Consider the following 24,965-nt stretch of genomic DNA (forward strand, 5'->3'; position numbering starts at 1 on the left):
ACCACATGGGATCAGGTTTTTTTCACTCTGACATTCAGCCAGGTGTCCCTGTTTGTGTATTTGTATGTGTCTAAGCCGGGCATTTGTTAAACGGTGTTTACTCAATATATATATCAGGGATGGGAATCTCAAGGCACTTCACGATCCTGTACCAATTTAGAGGGCTAAAATTACATAATAAAACTATTATCGATGCATCTTGATGTGTCAAAATTTGCTCTACTATATATGATGTATTTTTTCTCACTGTGTGACTACTTGCTACTTTAAAACATAGCTTATTTGTAATGATCCGTGATTAATTATTTAATTAACGTGGAGAATTGGGTTTTAAATTTACAATTACTGACGTATCTGCATCGAGACATAATCTTTCATAAGAGAATCGCAATGATTTTTATTCCCACCACCAGTGTATATGTTTGCATTGGCTTATGTATAAGTGTGTGCGTGTGTTTCAGGGCTGAAACAAAAGGCAGGCCTTATCTGTGCCAGACATTCTTTAAGAAAGAAGTAATGCTCTGCTCTGCGTTATTAGGAACAGTGTCTCCTTGTCCTCAGAAAATCCGGAGGAATGCAGATGAACTTTACCTGTAAACCAGTCTGTATCAGTCGGATAATATCTGTATCATGTTCTCTTAGTCATGTATCAGTATTTTAAAAGCCAGTCAGGTAGCTATGGTGGTGAATTGGATTTTCTTTTGACTGGAGTATGAGGTAGACTTTCTATTTCCTGTATATTTGGTAACACAAGTTTTGACAGGTGCTCTGCCAAGGTGGCTTGAGTCCAAATTCTTGCTTATTTGTATCATCGCTGGCCAAGTTTGCAGCTGACTACTGTTGTTTCCAGTGAAGAATACCTGACGCTGCTATCTTTATATACTACTGTGTCCTTAAAAGCCTGTTTTGATGGAGGGAAAGGGCTGAAATATCCTGAAGGATAACTTGCTCTTTCATTCTGATTTAGTTTCTCTTGCTGGCTCTCAGCTGCAGGCGTGTGGGGGTTGTGATAGCTGGGTTAGTCATTGGCATTGCAGCATCATATCATCTCTTGTGTTCTTGCAATGTAGAGTCATCCGTGTATGGTGACAACATCAAGTGTGTGTTACACTGTAAAACAGAGCTTTCAGGAAGTACTATTACATTTAAGCAACAGAAAGGTAATAACGAGATTGAACATTGTCCCTTCATAAATGGGGGAACTGATTCCTCGATGTGAAGAGGCAGCTGGATACAAATTCAAAAAGGCACAGTAGCTTCAATTCATGGCTCAACAACAATCAAAAGACATACTGTGCAACTGTACACTGATACTGATCCTTTGTAGAGCCCAGCTCAATTTTTTCTTTTTTTCTGTGTGTACAATAGCCAATGGGCAGCTACTGTATCCACTACATATAGCCTCTTGTGTCTGTCTGAGGAAAACCGTCTAGCTGAGACATATACATTCATTCCTTCCCCGACTAATACACAGATGTAATCTAAATGTTTAGCTCTGGTGTTAACACAAGACCTAAGATCCTAAACAAGTCCTTGCTGTCTGTCCCACACGTCCTCTGGACTCTAGAGAAGATAATCTTCCTTCTCTACACTCTACTGCGCGTCTGTCATCCCGCACAATCAGTTGGCTGTTAGTTGGACGGATGCAAAGAGGACGGAAGCAAAAGAGTCCTGGGAACAAAGTGCTTACACACCATAGGGGGTCTTCTTCCTCCCCTGCGTTTCTCATGCAAGCTGCATCTGTGTGTGTGTCGTCTGCTGCTTACACCCCACCGGGAGGTCAACGGAGGTTAAAGAGGTTGGAGTATGGGATGAGCTCGCACTCCCTTTTTTCATGCCGTCCTTTTTGGCTTCCTGCTGCTTCCAGTCTGTCGTAGGAGCTCTTCTGTGCCGTTTCAGTCTCTCTTCTCAAATAAAAAAAAGACAGTCTTAATTCACAGGGAGTGTTGCTGTCATGTTGCATCAAGTGATTTTGACATTCCTGTGCTTGATCAGATTTGCAGATGGACTGTCTGTCAGTCCCTTCATCTTCCAACTATTTCTTTAACCCCCTAATTTGAGAAGATGAGGCCCGTCATTTACACAATGTGGGGGAGTGAGTCTGTGAGTGCGCATTCCTCAGAGTGTGAGTGTAGCATGATCAAACGTGCCCCTGGAGCCCTAAATGGTTCAACACCAAAACTCCCAACTCCACCCAGGCCACAGCTCTCCTCCCCTGGGACAAAGGGCATACCACTGTGTGGACCAGAGTTGGCTTTTGTCAAATTTAAAACTTGTTAGGATGCACATGCTGTTCAAAAAGTGTGCTTCTGTATAACTGGTGATGTAGTGGCACTGGATGAGGTGGGTGTACTCGTGGGTAGATGTTCTGAGGAGAAAGTGAGTATATTTTCCTACATATTCCAATGGATTTTTGGCAAATAGGTGGGTATACTGTAAACAGCCAGAAAAAATGATGGGTACACCGCCGTATACCTGCATATACCAACCACTACACCTCTGCGTATAGCTTACCTGGATAAAGTACCAGAGGTTTGAGGCCATCAAGTCGCATCTTTAGCTTCTGTACTGTGACATATTTTGCAGTGAAACAGAATATTTGATCGCTGTACAGTTACAAGAGGGATTTAATCAAATCCTTCACATTTGAATGGACTTCTGAAAAATGGGCAGTCATAGCTACAGAAGACTGTTGGCTCAGAGCTGGGGCCATCCAGTGGTTCCAGTAGCACCTCCAATACTGTTAGATCAGGAAGATAGAGGGGAGAGAGGTGGACCTATTGTGGTCCTCTCTTCAAACGGGACAAATTTTTCCACTGGATTGTAGAAAATTGCAGAAATAAGCTCTGTGTGACGTGTGTGACGACATTCTGTAGTCTTATTTAGCCTCTTGTTCATCACTGCTTTTTTTTTTAAGACACATGGAAGCTCCTAAATTCACAAGTGGGGTATTTACAGACGTATTTCCTGTCGTATAGCCAAATGTGAAAGTGTCTTAAGCTTGTGCTAGCCCAAAACCTTCTTTTAGGCATCGAAACAAAAATCCATTTCAAAAAACCCATTGACTTCAAGACAAAAGAGGCGTGAGTGCTACAACATTAACTCATCCCCAGGTTTTAGGACTCATTCCTGGAGCACTTTGTGGTTTTGGAGATGAAAAGAAACGTTTGATTGTTGAAAAGTGAATGTGTCTTAACAGTAAGGCCCCGACAGTGTAATGCCAACAGGATAGTAATATCTGTCAGGAAGAGAGAAACAAAGCACAACATAATTGCTGAAGCAGTTCAATCTAAAATGTCTTGCACATAATCTGGAGCTGTCACAGATATCTTTCCTCAAAGTGAATAAATTTTAGCTTGCGGCCCGTAGCCAGGGTGCTTTGGAGAAACAAAGGTGTACCTATTTAACATTCTGTTGCAAGCAGGTGAACTTACTGCGACTTTAGCTCTGTGCGGCTAAAAGTTGCGGATTGATTGATGGGTTAAGGTAATATTATTGGCTGAAACTGGTTGGTACTAGCTTATGTAAGCACATGTCCTATTTTGTTTTACAGGAAGAAAACATGATTGGATTTTGAAACAAGAACATGAAGAAGTTGATTTTTTGGGTTGTTTTTTTGGCATATATTGTCAAATAGCTGCAGAAAATGTCTGATCTAAATAAGTTAAGAAGGCATTTTCCATTTCATCTCGTGGTTAAAGAAGTAAATAATGGCCAAATCTAGATCACTTTTAACTGACCACCAAACAGAGCCATAATATTGGAGCTCAGTGCTGTGAGTGCCTCCTACTGTGAGGATGCAGTGGAAATGAGCCCAACACACTCCACTATGAAAAACATTAGGAGGGATTTTTTTGTTATGGTAATCAGAATGATTTAAGCTGAAAATGTGCCAAAGTTTAGTGCCACTTAAATTCACAGCATGAGTGAACATAGGATCAGCAGGATGGAGGGAGACAGCTGTGTGTGTGTGTTTGTGCATGCCTACATATATATATGTGAATATGTGTAACTTTAGAGTTTGGTGGATTTTTAATTTTATGAGCCTCTTTCACTCACACAGGTTCAAGACTTTCTGGCAACAGCACAGACATGGTCACTTGATGATGATGTAACTCAAGCTGCATTTCTCCAAGTCAGCAGAGTGGCTTCCTGTGGAAAACGGTCGCTGAGTTTTTCCCTGTTTTACTCTCAGCCTTTCTCCCTTGGCAAGCGAGGAGAGAAATATGTTGTATTTTCCAGGAGAAAGCAATTCCACCTGGCTTGAGTTGCGGTTACAATACATTAGAGAGAAATAATTTCTGTCCACTTCGCACTCCGAAGCTTCCAGCACACTTCCTGTTGGCCTGTTGATGGAATGTACTCTGGAATGAAATAATGATGTTCCCACATCCCAGACCGCTTGACCAGAAATATTTATAAATGCATTGTGTTTATAGAGAGTGGTGTACAAAAATTCTGCTCATGAGTAATGACAACAAAGACAGATCACATTTAGGCTAATGGTCTGCTTTAGTGAGGCCAGCAAGCAGGTGGTCTGACAGCTGCTGGGAAGCAGAAACTGACTTATGGTGTGTTTGTGGTAGTGCTTTGTTCAATTATATAGATACAGCACAGACAAATGTGCAGCCACCATTGTCCATTATCCTCTGCTGCTCATGAGATCCTGCATACTATAAAACTGTAACTCAATCAGATATCCCTGCAGATGCCCCACAGACTGAAGCAAGAATCCACCAGTATGGACTGCCCTGTCCTCTTTAGAATTCAAAATAATCACCTTTCTTGTTAGAGTAACTTACACTAAAGCCCAGGGCAGCAATAATACACTGTAGTCCCTGCTTACACCTGAAGCTTACTGTAGTTTAACTTGAAATGAACCATGGGATGTCCTTTCTGTGAACTAGTTCTGAAACAATGGGTCAATCACCACAGACATAACCAAGCATTTTTGTCAATTAATGAATTGTTTAAGTCATTTATCAACCAAAAACATGCTGGTTATGACTCTTAAATGTGACTTTTTTCAGTCTTAAATGAAATATCTTATTGAGTTTTTTGACTGTTGTTCGTACAAAACAAGCAATTTGAATATATCACCTTGGGCTCTAGGAAATTATGATAATCTGTTAATTGAAAAATGTAGCCGGCAGATTAATCACTTGTAATTGTTCATTGCAGCCCTTAGGCATGGGATGGTATTAACATTTTATGTCATGATTATTTTGGCCAAAATAATTGCAATTACTTTACCTTACATATTGTATGTACAATGTTTTGTTGCAACACAGATAGAACACGCATCTTTTTAGGGAATATCCTGTTTTGTGAGAAACAAAAAGGCATATCAACTATTTATAATGGCATTATATCTTTTGATATAGAATATGGCAATGCATGATTAAGATCTTTTGTGTTTTTTGAGGTTGGTGCGTGTGCAGCCTATTTTTGCACAGGTTTTTTTATTGTTGTTGCCCAGCAGTCTCTTTGGGTGCTGGACACAATACTCAGAGTTTTTTTTTTTAAGTTTAGCTTACAGTATAGTATAAAGACTGGGAACAAGGGGTAAAGCTTGGCACTGTGCAAAAGTAACACCTCAACCAACAACTGTAAAGCTCACTAATTAAGACATTGCATCTTGTTGGTTTAAAAACCAATAATAAAAACAACACTTTGTGGTTTTATGAGTCTCCTCTGGTCTCCTGGGTAATTAGTGAGCTTCACAGGTGTTGGTTGGTGGATTTTGTTACCTGTAGACGGAGCCAGACCAGCTGTTTCCCCTAGCTCCAAGTTTCAATGCTAAGCTAAGCTAACTGGCTGCTGGATTGTATTTACCATACAGACAGAGACTTGTATCAATCTTTTCTTCTGACCCTCAACAAGAAAACAAATGAGCGTATTCCCTAAAATGTGGAACTATTTCTTTAAGTATAATTTTACCCTAAAGCAATAGTTCAACCAAATATGCCTGAATGCGCTGACTCAGCACATAACTGTGGCCCAGTTTTGTTTAATACCATTATACTGCAGTTCGAGGACACAAGTAATGGTCGCCTTTTTTTTTCAGCATCATGTTTGGTCTCTTTGTCTCATCAGCCATCGGCGCAGTCAAATGTTTTTTCAGGGAATGAGTGTGATGTTTGTTGTGTGTTGGGAGGGGGGGTTAAGGGGAAGCAGTGAAGGCGTCTTTGTTGGTCACACATAAGATACTAGTGTTTGGCTTGGCCTGTTATTGGTGTGAAAAGGCAGTCTGTTTAGGCAAGTGTGTGTGTTTTTTGTAAGAGGATCATTTACTGAGGGCTCTTTTGATAGAGTCTGTGCACGTGCATGTGCTGATGGTGGTATTGAGACGTGAATAGAGTTGCATTTTGTCAAATAGACATCTGCTTCAAATGTTTGAATACTGCCTGCCACGAAAATGGAGCTTTTTGGATTAATATTTTCACCTTTGCATTTGTAATTCTCTTTCTGTTTGTCCTTTTGTATCAAACACAGAGTCCTCAGCCTCATGCCAGCAGCTAATGAAGGAGGCAGACAGACAGACAGCAGGCAGACAGAGAGATTGTCAGATGGACAGACGGAGGCGTGCACAAATGAAACAAAGAGAGCAGGGGGAATAGATGATTTCTGGGGGGAGAAGGCTGTCATGGACAAAAATTAGAGCAAAGCATCGAGACGATTTGACAGCATGATGACTAGGACTGGTATTCCACTACAGAGAACCCTTTCACAATGCAATAAATAGATGCAAAATCTGCGAACATTTGCTCCAGATTACCAAAATTGGTTTGTTAATATAGGGACTGGGTGAGTGTGGTTTAGGATGTAAGAACAAAGAGATGAAGGATGGGCTGCCGTTACTGTCCCCACCCCAAAACCACCTGCGCCTGCTCACAGTCAGACAAAGACAACAAGGCATGCGATCAGTGGTTTTATCTTAAAATCTGCAATTCAGCAATCGGCAAACACATTCAGCTGATTTTATGTTTTCACTGTAATTTGACCTTTGTTCTTGCAACGAGTGATGGTATGTAGAAACATGGGAGAATAATGCAGATCACATCATTACAATCAAAGAAAGTCACTTCATTAAAAAATAATAACAATTGTTTACTTTGACAAAGATGTCTGGCCCGAATAAGAGAAAGACTGACATGTTAAGATTGATTTTTCGCAGCGAGCAGGACCGAGCACAGAGCCTTAGTAGCTTTAGGCATCAGTATGCTACTCAAGGGCACTTTGCCTGTGGCGGCGGGCACTGCAGATGCGCCACAAGCCACACCACAGACACTTGCTCTCCACTGTAACGCACGGGCCCGTCCTTGATAAAGATAGTATCAGCAGGTTGTTGTGATTTGACTGATTTTCTCTCTCAGGGAAAGAAGCATTGTAAGAAAACTGGGAAATTTGCGTTTTTGGAAAAAAGAGGGAGCCGCTGAGATTGTAAGGGAGATGTACAGGGACAGACACATCAGACAGACAAAGAGGAAATTGGTCAGTAAAAAAAGCGTGAGTAATGCTGATGCCTGTTGCCATGGTGATTGGGGTCAATGAATGGTTGCCATGGAGCTCGCTACTTGGAATTCTGGGAAGGGGATATTTTGATGTGCGTGTGCATGTCTGTGTGTGCAGTCTGAAGTTGTGGGTGGAGTATGATGAAAGCGTGTATACATTATAAATGAGACACTTTGAATTTCTGTGTGTACTTACAGTACAGGCAGCTTAATAACAACAACAAAGACCCTCCCCTGTTTTTACTGTCTTCTGACAATACAAACACTACAGTAAGTCACGAGTGAGCCCAAATATCTAAGCTACAAAGCACAAAGGACTATAAAGATACTTCATGAACAGAACTTGTGTTTTCTTCAAAGTTTCAACATTTTACCAGAAATTAGACTGAACAGGAATCGACCATTTGTGTGTCAAGGAGACAATTATTTTCAGCCACCATTGGGTTTAAATTGTGGAACCTGGATTAATTACACATGGCTATTAGGTTTTAATGTCTTATGGTGCTACATGCTATGGGGTAGATGATACGGGTTAAAAAAAATGTGCTAAATTTTAGTATTGAAAAGTAAATTAAAGGAGCAATCTAACTGATTTGGAAACTCCTTTTTGTAATTTTTGCGGGGTGATATAGATAAAAATCTCTATCATGGTAAATATACTTTTATTGTGATATATCATGTAATAGGTTTTCTGGAAAACCTATTAAAAAACTTTTAATGGGTTTAAATAACCAAACAGAAATATTCATTTTTGGTTTATCCACTGGGTTAAATGTCTGACCATTTAAAGACATTTTATAACAATGATGTTAAAATCATGCGAGCACCCAATATTTCCAGAAAGCTGCTCATTGCTTACTGCTACAACACGCCTTCACATCAGACGGTTGAAAAATTTGCATATATCTTCAGCCACCATTACTATGTGCCATGCCTGACATGTCTATCCTCACTGATGCCGAGGATAACAGTGTCTCATAGGCCCATGAGGGGCCGGGCACCATTAGGCATGCATGCGTGCATTTAAGACGCTAATTAAAACATGCATGAAGATGCTCTAAAGTAACTTTATTCACGGTCTTCTTCTCACTGCCGTTCATCTTCTTCGAGGCATGAAAAAGTTGTTTTAGATAAATGTTCCAGCTGTCGGCAAACAATTGTTCACACAGCAGCCAAAGAGCACCATGACTTATTTATCCTCTTTGTTTAGCACAAAGTAAAAGTACCTGTTCATGTGAGTGGAACTGAACTTGGCAGATTAAGTGTTTTAATGTAGTTTTGGGTCATAGTGGCCGAGTAGAGTCTTCTGATGAAAGCCATGTATTTAGTAGGTTTCTGGGTCAGTGTGTATGTGTGTTTGTGTGTGTTTTGTGTGTGTGTGGCCTGTCATCTTGTGCATCTGATTCATTTGTTTATTTCTGTTGTCTGTCTGTGGGTTTGTGTGTATGCTCAGTCTGTCATATCCTACATTTCATTCATTTGTTTATTCACTATTGAGTGTGTGTGTGTGTGTGTGTGTGTGTGTGTGTGTGTGTGTATGTGTGTGTAGACTACACATTAGATGAGTGGATTTGCTTTTCATCCACCTGATGTCAGGAGAAAATGAGGTCATCGCCTATCACAATCTGATTTGCTGAGTCAGCCCGCAAATAATGTAGAATAAAAGTTGCAGGAATCACATGAGAAACTGCTGAGGATACAATAAACTGTCCTTATGATATTAGTAAAATACACAAAATGCACATCTGTCACACAAATACACACACATGCGTTTTAGGTCAGTGGCGCAGATTAGGAAGCACCACAGAGGAGGTTGATGGTAAATTAAGATTTATCCAAAGCACACATGCGCACGTACACTTTGCATTTTCACTTTCAGCTCTGAATTCCCAGTGTGCTCACAGTGGCTCCTGTCCCCTTGTTAAACATCTTGTATCTCACTCTACATAGTCACATGTTTGTTTTACTCAAGGCACATTATGTCTAACAGACATGTATCATGTCATTTCCAGTGAATATCTTTGTTAATGTCTGGTTGCATGTGAGTATTTTAGCCATTGGGGTCCGGGGCTTGTCTGGTTTCAGAGGACTTGTTGTTCTCTCTGCCGCTGTCCCCCTGGTCTTTGAAGTGATGCTGATGTGGATGTGATGCCATGTGACACATCGAGTCTGGAAGACATGGGGGGCTCAGATATGTCTCTGGGCTGGCGGCCTTGCCGTGCAGTGTTTGTGTGCGTTTCGCTCTCGTGTGAAGAGATGCGAGAGGATAGCCACGCAAGCTTCATGCTAGAGTACACACGGCGTGGGGGACAAGAATAGACTCTGTGCACTTGGGTGGATGGTTGTTGGGGCTGATGGGAGTGCACGTGGAGCTTGTGCACGTGAGGATCCCCTCCCCCGCCCTTACCAGTGATGTCTTACTAGTGATGTCAGACCATGTACAGTATGCTATCACTGGCAGCGAGTATGAGCCCATCCCCCTCCCTCCTCCTGACAGGGCTGCATCATCCTCCTCATCATCATCGTCAGTGGAGAGGCTTTGGGCTTTTCCTCCAGCGCTTAAACACACACACTGAACATACACAGGAAGCTAGTGTCATTGAGACCAGATTTTAAAACACACACATATACAGTATCTCCTTCATGCAGCCTTCATGTCTTGCAGCATTACCCATAATCCTCCTTGGGAGTCAATTTTACTCCATTTCACTTTAATCTCATAACTCTCTGGTGCACTTAGTTATGGGAACACATTAATAGCTGAGATACTTAGCACTGTAGGGGGTATTGAAAGGGACAAATAAGGACAAACATGCATTGCCAATCTTAGGCTATGTTCACAGTAAAGGGCTTAATGCTCTACTCCGACCAGAACTGATCTTTCTGCCTGGACCTGAAGTGACCCATATCTGACATCAGTATGAATGGATCTCTGCCCTGAAACGTCTCACATGCAACCAATAACGTCACCCAAAATGCATCGGAACAACACCAAAAAATGTCACATTTGTGACAGCAGCACAAGCTTCATCTCCCGAATGATCGCCATGGTATTATCCTGCATAACAATTAGCCATGTGCCTCTGTTTGGGAGAGTGTGTAGCATTTTGCAGAAAAATGGTCACAGGTCAACAGGCTGTCATAAAAATGGGCTTACAGGTCACTAGCTTTATTAGCAGCTGTTGCTGGTAGTTGACAGTTCCTCCAAACCTTATGATGTCCAGACCTACAGTTCAATATTACTCATAACAACACAGTCACGGCATGGAGGCAAGCTGCCCCATCAGAAAAAGTCTAGCAGTCAGGCTGTATTGGCTGGTGGCGGCCTTCTGTAGTTTCACTGGACTACTCTGACACTGTATGTTGAGCGATCTGCACCTGTATAGTGAAGTATGACGCAGAAAAAACATGGATGTATGGAAAAAACAATTTTAATATGACCTTTCTGCGAGTGGTCGTGTGGCTGGTGATCAGTTATCGGATTTAGGGCCAAATATCAATGTGGCCCAGACTTGGTTGGAAAAAAATCAGACTTCTGTATCCACACTACTCTGAAAAGATCAGATCTCTGCCACGTGAGAGCAAATACAATTGTGCACTTAACCTTACACACTCTTTAAAACAAACTAATCTGCTCCTGTAGTGCTGTTTCTTTGGTATTTAACCTTGCCAGAGCTGATAGCATTCTCAGTGTATTGATTTTCAAAGCTCATAAATCCCAATGCATTTACATGCACAAACATGCTGGGAAAAACACTGCATGCATCCAACCTGCAATGCAAAGCACCAGTCATTTTCTGAATCCTTTGCTGAATTTAAAAACTTGGATCAATAGTGCATCAGCTGCTTCTGTATTGAATGTCACTCTGTGTATCCTCATCATCAAATGTCAGTCACTGTTTATTGGCAGCGTATGCCGCCTGAGACACGACACGCTTGTAATGAGCTTATCCTCTAGATTGAACAGCTGTTTGACATTGAGTGTGTTTGGTTTCACTGTGACTTAATGGGGAACATGATGCTGTTGGGAGTGGAGCTTGGATGTGCAGTGTTGTATTTTCTAATTGACATGCAGCTAAAGAGCAAAAACTACGTCTAAGCCAGTTTGATGGATTACACTGCGTGCCCCAACAACAATACTCAAGTGCAACAAATGACTCAGACGGCTTAATGAAGGGTCTCTCAACTGTGATTTCCAGCTCTTTCTTTTTCCTCTTTGAAACAATATAAATCAGCCTTCTGTGCAGACCACACACATGCCCGCCTGCTGTGTCAGTGTCATGTTGTGGTAGAGAGTAGTGCAGTCTGTATAAACAGTGTGCGTTCTGGATGAGAAAAGATGAAGACAAGTGCAGGACAAACACAAGTCAAGAATAAGCTGAAGATCTCCACACATTGCAAAAAAAGCACAGGAGCAGAAAGGAATTCTTGGAATGTTGTTCTCCGGAGCAGGTGCTAAAGCTGCAGACTGACATCTCCGCCCCCCCTCAGATGTGGCCTTTTTCTCTGAAGCAGAAACAGGCCGAGTCCTGACCTTCTTAAATAAACTAGCTGAGCAGGTTGCTTAATTGTTTACATGTTTTTCCTCCAACTCTGCACAGCATCTGTGCTATGATGTGTAACATCAGCTGTCAGTGTGTTTTCATAGAGTTAAAGAGTTAAAGATGAGGGTGGGGTTGAGATTGTGTGATGAGATCATCACCTCCCAGGGTTTCGAGGTCACGGTAGACGTGTTCTAGCACATGCAGGGCGTGACGCTGATCCTTGGCTAGATTGTCTCCAATAAGCTCCAGCTGATTCTGAGGACTGGAGATGAATAGAAAAATAAGTTCATATTTATTTGTTTATAGAGCGCTTCAGGAAGACTCCTAAAACCAGGAAATGAGTTAGCATTTTAGCACTCATCTCAAAGTCATTGGGTTTTTGGATAGATGTCTGAAATAAGGTCTGTGGTTCACTCAAGCTTGAGAGACCTTCATGTTTTGTTCTGCGACATATAATACATCAGTAAATATGCCACTAATGAATCTTTAAGCCTTTAGGTGTCTTAGAAAAAGGCAGTTGCTAACAAGTGACTAAAGAGACAAAAGAACGTCATCACAATGAACACAGCTTTACAGCCTCGTTGTGGTGGCAGTGTTAATGTCATGCAACTGTAGTGTAGATTGTTTGTAGCCTAACGTTAAGTTTTTACTTCTAGCGATTGCATTTACATTTCAAAATTCATCTCTGAAGATTAGCTCACTGAACAAAACCTGTAAGTGTCAAAACATTTGTTTGCCACAGAGCTTATTTTCTGCAATATTCCAAAATTCACTGGAAAAATCCTGTTGGCTTTGTGTTGATGTAAACTTCCAGGTTGGCCTACAAAAAAGTGGCAGCCCTACACCTCTTTATCCTGTTTGATTTTCTTCGACAGCATTCTGTTTCAGCTTTATGTGCTTTTTTGGTGTGTATAGGTACATGTTGCAGAAGAATCAGAAGTACAATTTGACAGAGTAGGTTAATTGCAGCCTCTGTGGTGCAAGTGTAGAGTCGCCATAACAACTGACCCTGTCAGGTGTGTGTGTGTGTGTGTGAGAGAGAGAGAGAGAGAAAGAAATTGTGTACAATATGCAAATGCGGTCTGTACGTAAGACTGTGGTAGATATTTATCAAGTGAAATCTTGTTTTTATTAACAAAAAAAACAACACTTTTATGATTGTGGAATTATTCCATTAGAAAAACCATGTCAAGATGTTTTTGTAGAATTGGTCCACATTTGCAAAGGATTTGTCATGTCTTAAGAAACTGTGGGGGTGAATTAAAGGTGTAACGATCCATCAATCTGGTTCGTTACATCGAATCAATGATCAACAATCAAATATCATCGATGCAAAGTGAAAACATTGATCCATAACGTCATCTTTAGGATACGCTTCTATTTTGAAAGTCTGCCTCACCATCAAACAGCGGCAGGCAGATGGCAAGGAGCCAAGAGAAAGATGACGAGGATAACTTTATTTACTTGGGAATAAATCAGCAGTGTGGAAATAATGCTGAACATAACCAATGCCGTTATAAGATAAAACACGATGTAACATTACCTGCCTGGACAGGCATTTCATTCTGCTAACATCTCACTACAGCAACATTAGCTGTTCTGTTTCAACAGTGTTAGGCTGAATAAATGTGGATGCAGGCTGAAATTCAAACCTGCTGCTCTGTCGGGAAATGCAGTGACTTAAACCAAAGGAGAGTAAATGATACACGTAATTTGTTAAGATATAAATGGAGTTAAGTCTGCTAGCCGCTAGGCTAATTTATGCAATGTAAACATGCTTGGTAAATATTGTATCATTGTCCAAAGAATTGATATGATATCGTATCGTGATGAAACCAGTGATTTACAACCCTAGTGTGAATGCTGCTTGCTGAATAGCTGACACTACACTGCAGAGCTGACTTTAAACATTGAATAATAGCATTCATGTATGAATGATGTGGAATATTGTTTGTGTGTGTGTGTGTGTCTCTCTGTGTCTGTGTGTCTGTGTCTGTGCGTGTGTGTCTTGCATGCTAATGGAAGAAGACCCCTAGGGGAAGGATGGTCAAGGCTTTTGCCAACCCAAACCACCTTATACACACACACACACACACACACACACACACACACACACAGCCTGCTCAGGGCCTTCCAGTCCCATTTAATTTAATTATCTTTATATTTTCTGTTGATCAGAGAAAAAGAAACACAAATAAATTAATACTTAAATTTGGAGTGCTTTATTGCACAATTGTTCATGTTGTTTATTCAATGTAAAGTTGCTGGTACCCAGTGTATAAAACCTTTAGTGTTGCAGCTGCCTCTTTTAACAGCTCACCTTATGGATACTTAAGGAGTGTTCTCTGTCTCTGCATGATGTCATTCATTGATTTTGCAGCTCAGGCCGTGGCCACTAATCTTCCAGAGTGATGCCTTTGTCGATCTAGTCATTAGGATTAATGTTTGAGTCTGTGAGTCTGTGATGTGTGGTGACTGATTGCTGCTTGATTTTCAGTGGGGGTAAAATACAGATACTGTAAATGCTTAGACAGCCTGGTAGTTGTTTGAACACAATATACTTTCACACTGTCAGTTTGGTACTTTTACTTTCCTCTTTCAACTGTGCTTTCATCTCTGACTCCCTTTTGTTCCCTTTGCATCGTTTGTCAGCTTTTTTAAGATGTCACAGAGATGGTTATTTGTTACTAGGCACTGTGACATTGTGGCGTACCACTAATCCAAGAGTCTCTCCCAAACAAGAGTTTGAATCTTGTCCTGACTGTGACTGTAATGGTTTTCAGCTTAACGTGTGGTTCCTCTTCGCAGAAACGGCACTCTGTCTGGTTTGCACAAACTCTGGCATAACTGAGGAGCAGATCTGATTAATCGTGTGGCTTTGTGTTCTCTCTGCAGGGCTGGCATTGATGATGTGGAGACAGACGTGGTGGAGATTGAAGCAAAGCTCGACAAGGTATAAACAACACAAATTTATGTTATATCTATAGACTATGCTGCTCATTACGATGTCAGATTTGAGCGATATACACTGCATGTGTATGTTGCTTTAAGCTGGTGTTAAATTGTGGTTAAAACAAAAACATATTGCACATTGTCAGAACACTTAAAGAGGATGTTCTGGGTTTGATTCACAGCGAATGAAAAATGAGACCAGATGTCGGATGTTGATGTCTATAAACAGTATTTTCTTTAGACAAACTGATCGTAGAGCCCTTTGTCTGTGTGTGTGTGTGTGTGTGTGTGTCTGTCTGTCTGTCTGTCTGTCTGTCTGTTATGCTCTCTGTAATTTCTCCCGCTCTCTTATCTAAATGTCAAGGCTATTTAAACCAGGAAACACTGCAGACTTGAGTTATTACATTTAATAGGCTCATGCGCTGCCAAATAACACACATTTACACACACACACACACACACACACACACACACACACACGGGTTGGAGCTGGTGCACGATGAGCGCACTGAGCAAACACTGATTAATGTCACAGGGACAGGTTTATATTCTGTAGTATGAAAGCAGAGCAGGCCTCTGTTATCTGAGAATGTAATGTCTTTGTTTGTCCTTTTTAACCAGAGAAAATGCTACAAGCAATTTAACAGCAGCTCATCATAAATGCTGTTTGTGAGATATGAAATTAAGCTATTTAAGCTTATTTACCGCCCACCGCTGTTGAGGAAAGATATTTTCAAGGTTCTAGTCCTCTGCGGTGCATTGTAGCTGGATTATTTTCTCAAAAGGGTGTCTTACTCAGTGGTATTGATGTTCACAGTCATGTAACTTCTCATAGCAGTCTGTTAGAGTGGTTGGTAAAAGGTGAAAGACGTGATATGGATTAGCTGCACTCACATTAAAAAAACACAATCAAAAATGATAGTATAATTAGTTAATGGCAAGCTGTACAATGGGAATGAATTTCTTACTTGCATCATTGTCAAATGTTATTACGTCAATGGCTTCAAGTATGTAAGAATAGCAAGAATTGATGGCTAACTGTCTCCAGGGAGTCTATGGGTTGAGATAATGCCTCTTAGATAAACTAATAGAGCTGCAGCTCAGAGAGCGTTTAGAGGATGAGATAGTGTAAATGTAGTTAAGTGGTGACCGCATCTTCTTTCTTCTTCTATCTCCCTTTGATTTGGTTTGTTTTGTAGGTTTTTTCTTTCTCCTGTGGACTCTCGTCATGATCGAAACAATTTCTACCTTCGCATCAATAATATGTTCAGATAAAGGTCACTTACAAACGTACTTAAGGTCCATCTTGTGCAGCCGGTAGATTGTAAAAACAGATTCGTCTCTTTTGTAAAGTGACAAATTGGTTATTTAGATGATTGTGACTTTTTGTTGTTACTGCGGTCCATCTCGGGTTTATTAATAGGTCCACATTGTTGCAACCCCTATCTCTTAAATTAGCGAACCAACAGGCGACACTTTGACATTTCAAACAAATGTCCATGCCCCCACCCCGTCACGCATAAAAGCACGCACACACATCCAGAGATTATTCCTGCCTCCAACAGGTCAGGACCCTGCAATGAACTTTGAGCTCCATTTGAACACCAGTAAAAGATGACCAGGGTCGGAGGAGGGGGTTTCCATCATGGTGATTTGTTCTGTTCAGCAGGGGTCCTCACGCTGCTCTGTTAGGTTGCTCTGAGGCTGCCTGAGGACGCTCTGGCAGCACTGAAGGCTCTTAGAGGAGAACCTTCATGTGATTGATGACAGCTGAACCTGCCTGCAGTGATGTTAACCGTTCTGACCAGCATTACAATGCTGCTCATTGTAGTGCTTTCAGTCCTTGTTAGCGTACACTATCTATCAACTATCACTGCTGTAGACTATTTAATAATTTGCCCCAAAATTTGAAATGCCCATCCCACACCTCATTGACCAGCGGGACCTTTGCATTACACTGTAACTGTTTCGGTCAATTAACAGGGCAATGTCTGTCATGTGGTACCAGATGTGTCAGTTTGACTTCGAGTGGACCCCTGTGGTTCTTCCAGCCCATTTATCAACAAATCCTGACACATATACTGGGCCTCTAATGGCCATGCTCAGACCCTGAGGGCTCTGTACAGCACATGATGAGATCAGACTGCCCCGTATCGGCCAATTTGTTGACAGATATGTTGTCAGACCAGCCTGGGAGCAACAGCAGGGCAGAAATCATGCTGCCTAGTCTTTTGGATTCATAACAGTGCCACTGATGTACATGTGAACGTATACTGTGTGATGCACATCAGATACCTACATCTATACAGTGTGTGTTTTGCAAATCATACATTTTAAGCTTGCAGCTCAGTTCAGCAATGCTCACATATACATTTCAACATTTATTTTTCAGTCATACCGTTGTAGATTGTGCAGTTATCAGGCCTCACTCTCTAGGTTCTCATCTCTGGCCTGTCAGCTACCCAGAAAACCACACTCACATAGCGACAACCTTGGGAACTCCTGCACCAAATGAGATAATTAAAGGTTTACTGCTGCGCTCTCTTCTGAATAACCCCTCACCAACGCACACATGTTCTGATCCTGTTGTACACACAGCTGCATCAGTGCAGTGGTAATGACAGTGTACCACTCTGCAGCTTATCATATAACCCGTAAAGTGGGAAAGTGCAGCGGTTGCCAGTTCATGTGGTGTTTAAAAGAGTACATACCATCGCTGTGAACTGTCTGCACCTGGTAATATGTTATTATATATTAATATGTTTACAATTAGGTTTTTGCTCTCAAATGGCTGCGGTGACGCTAGACATCAGCCCAAACCATTTTTATTTCTGCTTTATTCTTTATATTTGATTTTTTTGTCATGCAAACGACATGGTTATAGGGAGACCAATGTCCGTCTGTTGGTCGGTCATCCACCACTTTAGTCCAGACTAAAATATCTCAACTGTTAGATGGATTCCTTTGTGAAGTTCATACTGACATTCATGGTCCCCAGAGGGCACCACTGACTTTGATACTTTCCATTTCCTCTAGTGCCAGCATGAGGTTGACATTTGTGGTTTCACATGAAATTTGTAAACAATTATTACATGGATTGTCATGAAATTTATATATATGTATATTCATGGTGCCCAGATGAATAATCCTACTGACTTTGATGATCCTCTGACTTTTCTTCTAGCGCCACCAGTAGTCAAAGTTTTATCCTAAATTTTGTGCAGACATTCATGGCTCCCATGTGACAAATCACACTGAATTTGAATGAGACTTAAATGTATCAAAAACTATTGGATGGTAAAATTTGTCCCAGACATTAATGTTCCCCTCAGGATGAGTTGTAATAAGTTTGATGATCCATTAAAGGGATACTTTGTCAATTTTCAACTAGCTTTGTATCATAACAATGTGGGAAGTAAGTAAGTGTAAATGAACTGTGGTAAACTTCCCTTGATCTTACCAGCACCAAAGACCACCTTGCTCATCTCTAAGCTTAAATCCAATGGACGATGCAAATCAATTTCAGCGTATTTGAGCTCGCTCTAGGGCTGCTCCTCAAGCTACAGATGTACTTCCTCATTTTTGTATGCCTGCCACCATGGCAACCAAGAGTATAGAAGCAGATCAAGACCCACCCCTCCCTCTTGCTCTTTCAAACTAAGAAAAAATTATACTGCATTGCCTATTTCCTGTCTCAAATGTTTTAAGGAAGATATTTAAGCCTACCATGTCACTGTAATTAGAGATTGTTTGTTACCAGCTGGCCGCTATGTTGTTTCCTGTGGAAAAACAGCCAAGCTCGCATTATGTCACCCACCAGCAGGAGTGTTTATTGGCCTGGTGCAGTGCAGTGCATTCTGGTAGTTGTAGGTCTTCTACCTCTTTAGCAAAAGCAGATATAACAGCCTTTTTCCTCTGTTTTCTATGGTCATATAACACCAGTTTCAAAAGGATGTGTGTCTTCTACTGCATAAATAGGCCAGTTAAATGAAAAGACCGTTTTTCCAGCAGTGAGATAGTTCTTTAACTTTTTACCATCATTTGTTTATCATCAGGTCATGTGCAGTCTGTGTGCAGATTTGCAGATGATATTGATCTTAAAATAAACAATTAATAAACCTTGAAGTTTGCTAAATTATTAAATTTATTTCTTTAGCTTTGTTTTAAAGTAAAATTAACTTACATACAAGCTTTTCAGGGACAAAGAACATGCACAGAAATGACATCACATGACGTCATGCATTGCTTGTGTTTTTTCATTTACCTTTCTTAGTTGTAGATTTGCAGCAGCAGTGAATCTGCAAGCTTTTTCCTGCAGATGAGGCATTCTGGCATATTAAACAGTGATTTCAAGGTTTATTGCTTTATTTCTGTTGAATGATTTATTGAAGTGTTGGAAATCTCAATTTCCTGCTCACTTTTCAGAGTTTACTATGGAGGGAGTTGTAAGTGAGTAAAGGGAGGGAATAATTGCAGACACAGCTGTTGTCAGAGTTTTAGGTCTGCTGTCATAATGATGGGAGATACAGAGATTTCAAGGCCATGTGCCCCTGGTCATCTTATTCATTTGCTTATTTTGAATTTGCACTTCTATCATAATGCTTAGCAAATACTAAATTCTCATTTGGATAGCAGACACACCAGCTTCAGTAATGGCTGCACTGGCCTTGATTCAGACGTGAGGATTATTCTAAATTTGAGCATCCTCCTGGATTCTGCATGTGACCAACAGTTCTTTTGATTCACGTCATCACTGTAACTATTAATACCTTAGCATCACACTGTGTAAAACATGTGACTCTTTAAATAGACTGGTTATGTTTTGTATTGAAAGTGAGCATTTTTATGTTTCTCCCTCCCCACTAGCTGGTGAAGCTGTGCAGTGGCATGATCGAGGCTGGCAGGGCCTACGTCAGCGCCAACAAGCTCTTTGTCAATGGCATCAAGGACCTGTCACAGCAGTGCAAGAAAGAGGAGACGATATCGGTGAGCGGAGGTCACTCTGTCCTTAAAACTGACCTTAAAATCTGTAAATTCACTGAGGAATGTGTGAGACTCAGAGTCTCAACAATCGACCACTCATCTATCTTTATGAGTGCATTCCTGTGATTCCCCACATGAATAATAACAGTAGAGCAATATAAACAGTATTGTCCAGACATAGAGTCATCCAGCTGTTTTAAACATGACAGATGTGACCACATGCAGACAGGAGATGTTTATGCTGATAGTTTACATGGCTTGAAGCGGAGACATCTGAAACCTTCTTTATGGTTTTCTTCGAGGAAAACATTTGGACTCGATTTCCTGTTGGTACGGGTGTCGCCCTGGTAGCTTTGGGTGAAGCAGTACAGACATAATTGTTTTACAGTCAATAACCATTCAATGTTAGGCTTATTTTATACAAAAAACAGGTCTGGATCATGTTTTGTCGATAGTTTAGAGTGTTTTTAGGGATTTAATATTATTTTTGTTGTGAAAAAGAAGTTTATGTTCATATGGAAACCTGTGTGCTTACATTACGTGTGCATGTGTCGTCAACATTTCAGGAATGCCTTGAAAAGTGTGGAGAAAGCCTCCAGGAGATCGTCAACTACCACATGGTAGGACACACACACACACACACACACACACACACACACACTAGTTTTAGCCACAGGCGAGAGGTTGAAGTAGAGTGTTGTTCCGACACGCTTAGGTCCTCTCGGCACGTTAACTTCTTTCAGACATCCAGTCCCTCTTGGGTCCAGTGTTGCACAACACATACACACACACACACACACTTACACTGAATTTAACTGTGACCTCACTCTGTGACGGTGAATCTGTTCACACAGGCCAGTCCACATGCGTGTTTCTGATTCAAACCACATGCTTCACCAGATGTGTACAGCAGCTTTAAGGCACAAACATTCACACTCATACACACACACACATATACAGGTTTTATTCAAATGACTCTCTCCTCATGACTAAGTGTGATTAAGAAATGTCCTTTTCTGGGAATCCCCGACAGGTTTGTGAGGAATGAAGGCAGTTCTATAGTTAAAGAGAGCAATTATGGCATGTTAAATAGTTGAAAGTCATAAACATTTACAGCGAGATGCTAAGGTGTCTTTTTGTCACGCTGTATAGTGGTATTTGCCTGTCCATGTCTGTGCATGATTGTATGTGTGTGAACAAAATGGGCAGAGAGAAAGGTAAAACTGGGATTTGTAACACTGACACAGGACATGAGGGAGAGAGGGAAGTGAGCTGGAGAAAAGAGAAAGCTGTGGGAGGAAAGACGTGGAGACAGGAATGAGGAGAAAAGATTAGAAAAAGAGGCAGCTGCAGTACACAACAATCAAGTTTTCCCTTTCATACACATTTTTCATGAACCATTTTTAGTGGCAAGACTTCATTTTGGTCTCCTCACAAATTTCAGTTGAAGTTTTGAGTTAAAATTTTCTATGTTTGACATGAAGACTTAGAAGACCTATATCCTTCATATACAGCATGACTTAGATAATCAGGTTTTTTAACCCTCTTATATTAACGCTGGTTGGAATCTGTTTTTTTTTTTGGTTGTTTTCGCTGATTATAAAAAGTTGCTGTGTTCCATTTTTCTGCTTGACTGTGACTTCTACAGGCTGTTGTGCTGTGGGTTTATTTAAGGACGCTTATCAGCAAATCTTCCCGTTTTCACCTCTGTATTGTGCTTTGACCTTGTCAGAGACTCTAACCTTCCCCTTGTTGCTTTTATAATTGCACTGCCTGCTGCTTCTGCTACATTATCTAAATACATTAATATGCAACAATATTTTGTCATACTGCCTGTCACACTCTAAAGGCCCTATTTAAACGATTTATAGCGCATAATCTAAAGTGCATAGCACAAGTGCATTTAGTGCATATCTAATGCACTTTGGCTAGTTAAACAGCTCATAATCTGCACGCAAAGTTAGACCCAAGGGGCAAAGGGGTTGTTTTCACTCCCTTTATTAATCATAGGTGTATTTCAGGCATAATATAAATTAAAACATTCAGAGTTTCATCTCCCATTCCTTTTAAAGGCCCAGATACACCAAACCAACTTTAGAAAACTAGTGGCAACGAAAGATGACTGTTGCATCGTTGCCAGTGTGTCGGCCAAAAAGTTGCACATGAACACACCGCAACGACTACAGCCAACTAGCATTTGTGATTGAAAAAGGGAAACCAGAAGACCACTAGTTAGCCAGTTAGCATATTAACAACACAATCTAATGTTGAAAGAACAGAGCATATTTATCGTGCACCAGTGAGCAATAAAACAATCCATCACAAAATGTTTCTGCTAAGGAGCTCAATGGCTAAAGAAAAATAATCTTACCTTATGTAACAAGTTTGTTTTGGTCTCACTCCCTCTTGACTTTAGCTACTTTCCTCACTTCTGAACTGCCAGAGTGAGTGAGTGATTTCATTCACTGACAGGCTCTGCCGGCTCTGAGCATGCTAAATCGGCCAAAACAAAGCTTCCGGAGGCAAACGAGGGCCAGCGGTGCGGGACACACCACATTGACTAGGGCAACAGACACTCCCCAAAAGCCCAACATTGACCAACGGCAAACCGTCACCTTGGTGTGACAGGGCCTTAAAAGCCACATGCACACCTGGCACCCTGTTCTTTTTTTTTCTATATTTTACATTAATGCCCCCACACTTCACTGACTCTGTTTCACTCCACCTAAGTCAAGCCTGTTTAACTCCCACTACCATTAAACAGCTTTTGGCCATGCTGATAAGCTACTTTCTGTGTTGTTTTTTTCCACCACCTGTTTCTTTTTCTCTGTTCATCCACCCCTACCACCTCTCCATCCATCCCCCCACTCACTTACCCTTCACCACAGGCGTCCCACTCCTCCTCTATAACACCCAGGAATTACACTAATAGCTCGTCTGGCAGACAGTATGAATGAATGGATGGAGGGAGGGGAGGGAAAGACACAGCGAAAGGAAATCTGTCTTTGATCGACCACCCACTGATGCCTGTTTCTGCACCTTCTCTGCTCTTGTCAGACACAAAAGGAGCCATTCAAACAAGAAAATGAATCTCCTAGTAAATCACACAATAAGAAAATGTGTGTTCTTTTAAACATACATAATTCCTACCCTTAAATTCAACAGACTCAAAATGATATCACAGTGGATTAGTGTGATATTGTAATGTGCTCAGTTAAATTCAGGGCAAATTTCTCTCCTGTGGTGGAATTTTTCTTGCAAAATGAACACACCAGTTTGCATCTCTGCAGTTCTTGTGCAGAATAGATACAGGAGAGATGGCTGATGGGACTTCTACAGCAGCAGCTGAGATGTTTGGGGAAAAGAGTGCTGGGAAATGGAGTGTAGACATGCTGTAGTTTGGGTTGGGTCACACCCAGGGCACCATAATCCAGAGCAGGTTTGGGTGGAACATTTGGATGAGTTTAAATGTGGATCCAAAATCAATCTGATGGAATTGATTTAAATGTTTTTTCTTGGATTTAATTCTTTTCTTTGGCACTGGCAGATAGGTTGTACCACCCTGGAAAGTACCAAACTTTCATTTTACACTGCACACACTGTCTTCATTATTTAGACACATTTAGCATCGTTATAGTGAAACCAACTGGGAATTTGTTAAAGAGCAGGGAGTGTCCATTGCTGTTGGCCATCTTTAATAAATGTGATGGGTGATGAAACAGGTGTTTTTAACATACTTACAAATACATAAAAGGGTAACACTTTATGGAAATTGCTGCTTCATTTAAACCCAAGTAAATATTTATATAGTTTTTATTATGATTGGAAAATTGATTCTTTTTTTTATGTTGAATTTTACATAGGTAATGAATGAATGAATGTTCAGTTTAAGGGGCTCTGTGCAAAATTCAGAGTGTATGAATAATCTGTATACATTTCTCAACATGAAGGGGGCTGAGCTAGAAGTTAGCAGCAAAAAATGCTAACACCATAAACAGCAGTAAACAACGACAAACGATGTTAACCAGGGGGAAACCGGAGCGTGGGCGCTAGGGGGACACCATCCTGATAGCAGCGGTAACAGGGGCAGGGCAGTGCAAAGCTGCAGCGATGAGCTAGCCAGTAGGATACACACATGCATTAACATACACATGCGGCTGGACATTCTCATCAAAACAAAACCACAGAGAAGCTTGGATTACAACACACACTGAGGGAGCATGATTTCATTCTCTGCTTAAGATGCCATTACTCCACTATATCTTTACATTGCAAATAGTGTTTTGCTGCTATATTAATGCTCTGAATGTCACATACAGAACCTTTAATCAACTAACTAAAAGAATCTACGTTATGCTATCTTAGCATTTAATTGTTATTCATTAGTTGAAGTGTACAAATTGAACAGTGTCTTTATTTATCTTACTTTACTTTTTGATTTGTGCCATGGTTCTTTAGGGGAAACATCCAAGGGTACAAACCTTTACCAATCAGAGGGCATATTTTTGTCAGGTGTTGACATGAGTAATAGAGGATAGAAGAAATGGATCTTTGCTGATATAACCGTGGGGTTGCATGAGTTGTGAACTGTTAAATGTGAACTATATTATAACTTTGGCCTCCTTATATTGATAACATATTGCACGGCAAAGAATAGATAGGAATTTTAGAAAAGGAGTGTGGCAGCCTTCTAAAACGAAACATTTAAAGAGGAGCAGCAGGTGAGTTACATACTCCCACATTAAGTAGAGTGTACACCGGTGAAAATGAGTAAAGCAAGAGACAAGAGCACCAGCCTGTAAAGTTACCAGGCTCTGCAGAACATCATATGGATTGACACACACACACACACACACACACACACACACACACACACTAAGCCTGTAATCCTCAGTGTGTATGTTTATTAACTAGAGATTGCTATAGAAAGTTTAATCCACAGGCTACAGTGATTGTATACATACAGTTTGTG

At 40.9% G+C, this 24,965-nt stretch overlaps 1 protein-coding gene across 2 annotated transcripts in view; it reads left to right on the forward strand.

Moving 5' to 3' along the window:
• The window catches only part of LOC126386307 (arf-GAP with coiled-coil, ANK repeat and PH domain-containing protein 3-like), a 72,766-nt gene that overhangs the window by 21,131 nt on the left and 26,670 nt on the right, over positions 1-24,965 (forward strand). For both annotated transcript variants that reach the window (XM_050038562.1, XM_050038563.1), the window contains exons 2-4: positions 14,954-15,011; positions 19,877-19,996; positions 20,560-20,613. In XM_050038562.1, coding sequence (XP_049894519.1) covers positions 14,954-15,011; positions 19,877-19,996; positions 20,560-20,613 — 232 coding nt within the window. The remainder of the gene's footprint in view (positions 1-14,953; positions 15,012-19,876; positions 19,997-20,559; positions 20,614-24,965) is intronic.

The sequence above is a fragment of the Epinephelus moara genome, chromosome 24 (assembly GCF_006386435.1).
Source record: "Epinephelus moara isolate mb chromosome 24, YSFRI_EMoa_1.0, whole genome shotgun sequence".
NCBI classification, from domain to species: domain Eukaryota; kingdom Metazoa; phylum Chordata; class Actinopteri; order Perciformes; family Serranidae; genus Epinephelus; species Epinephelus moara.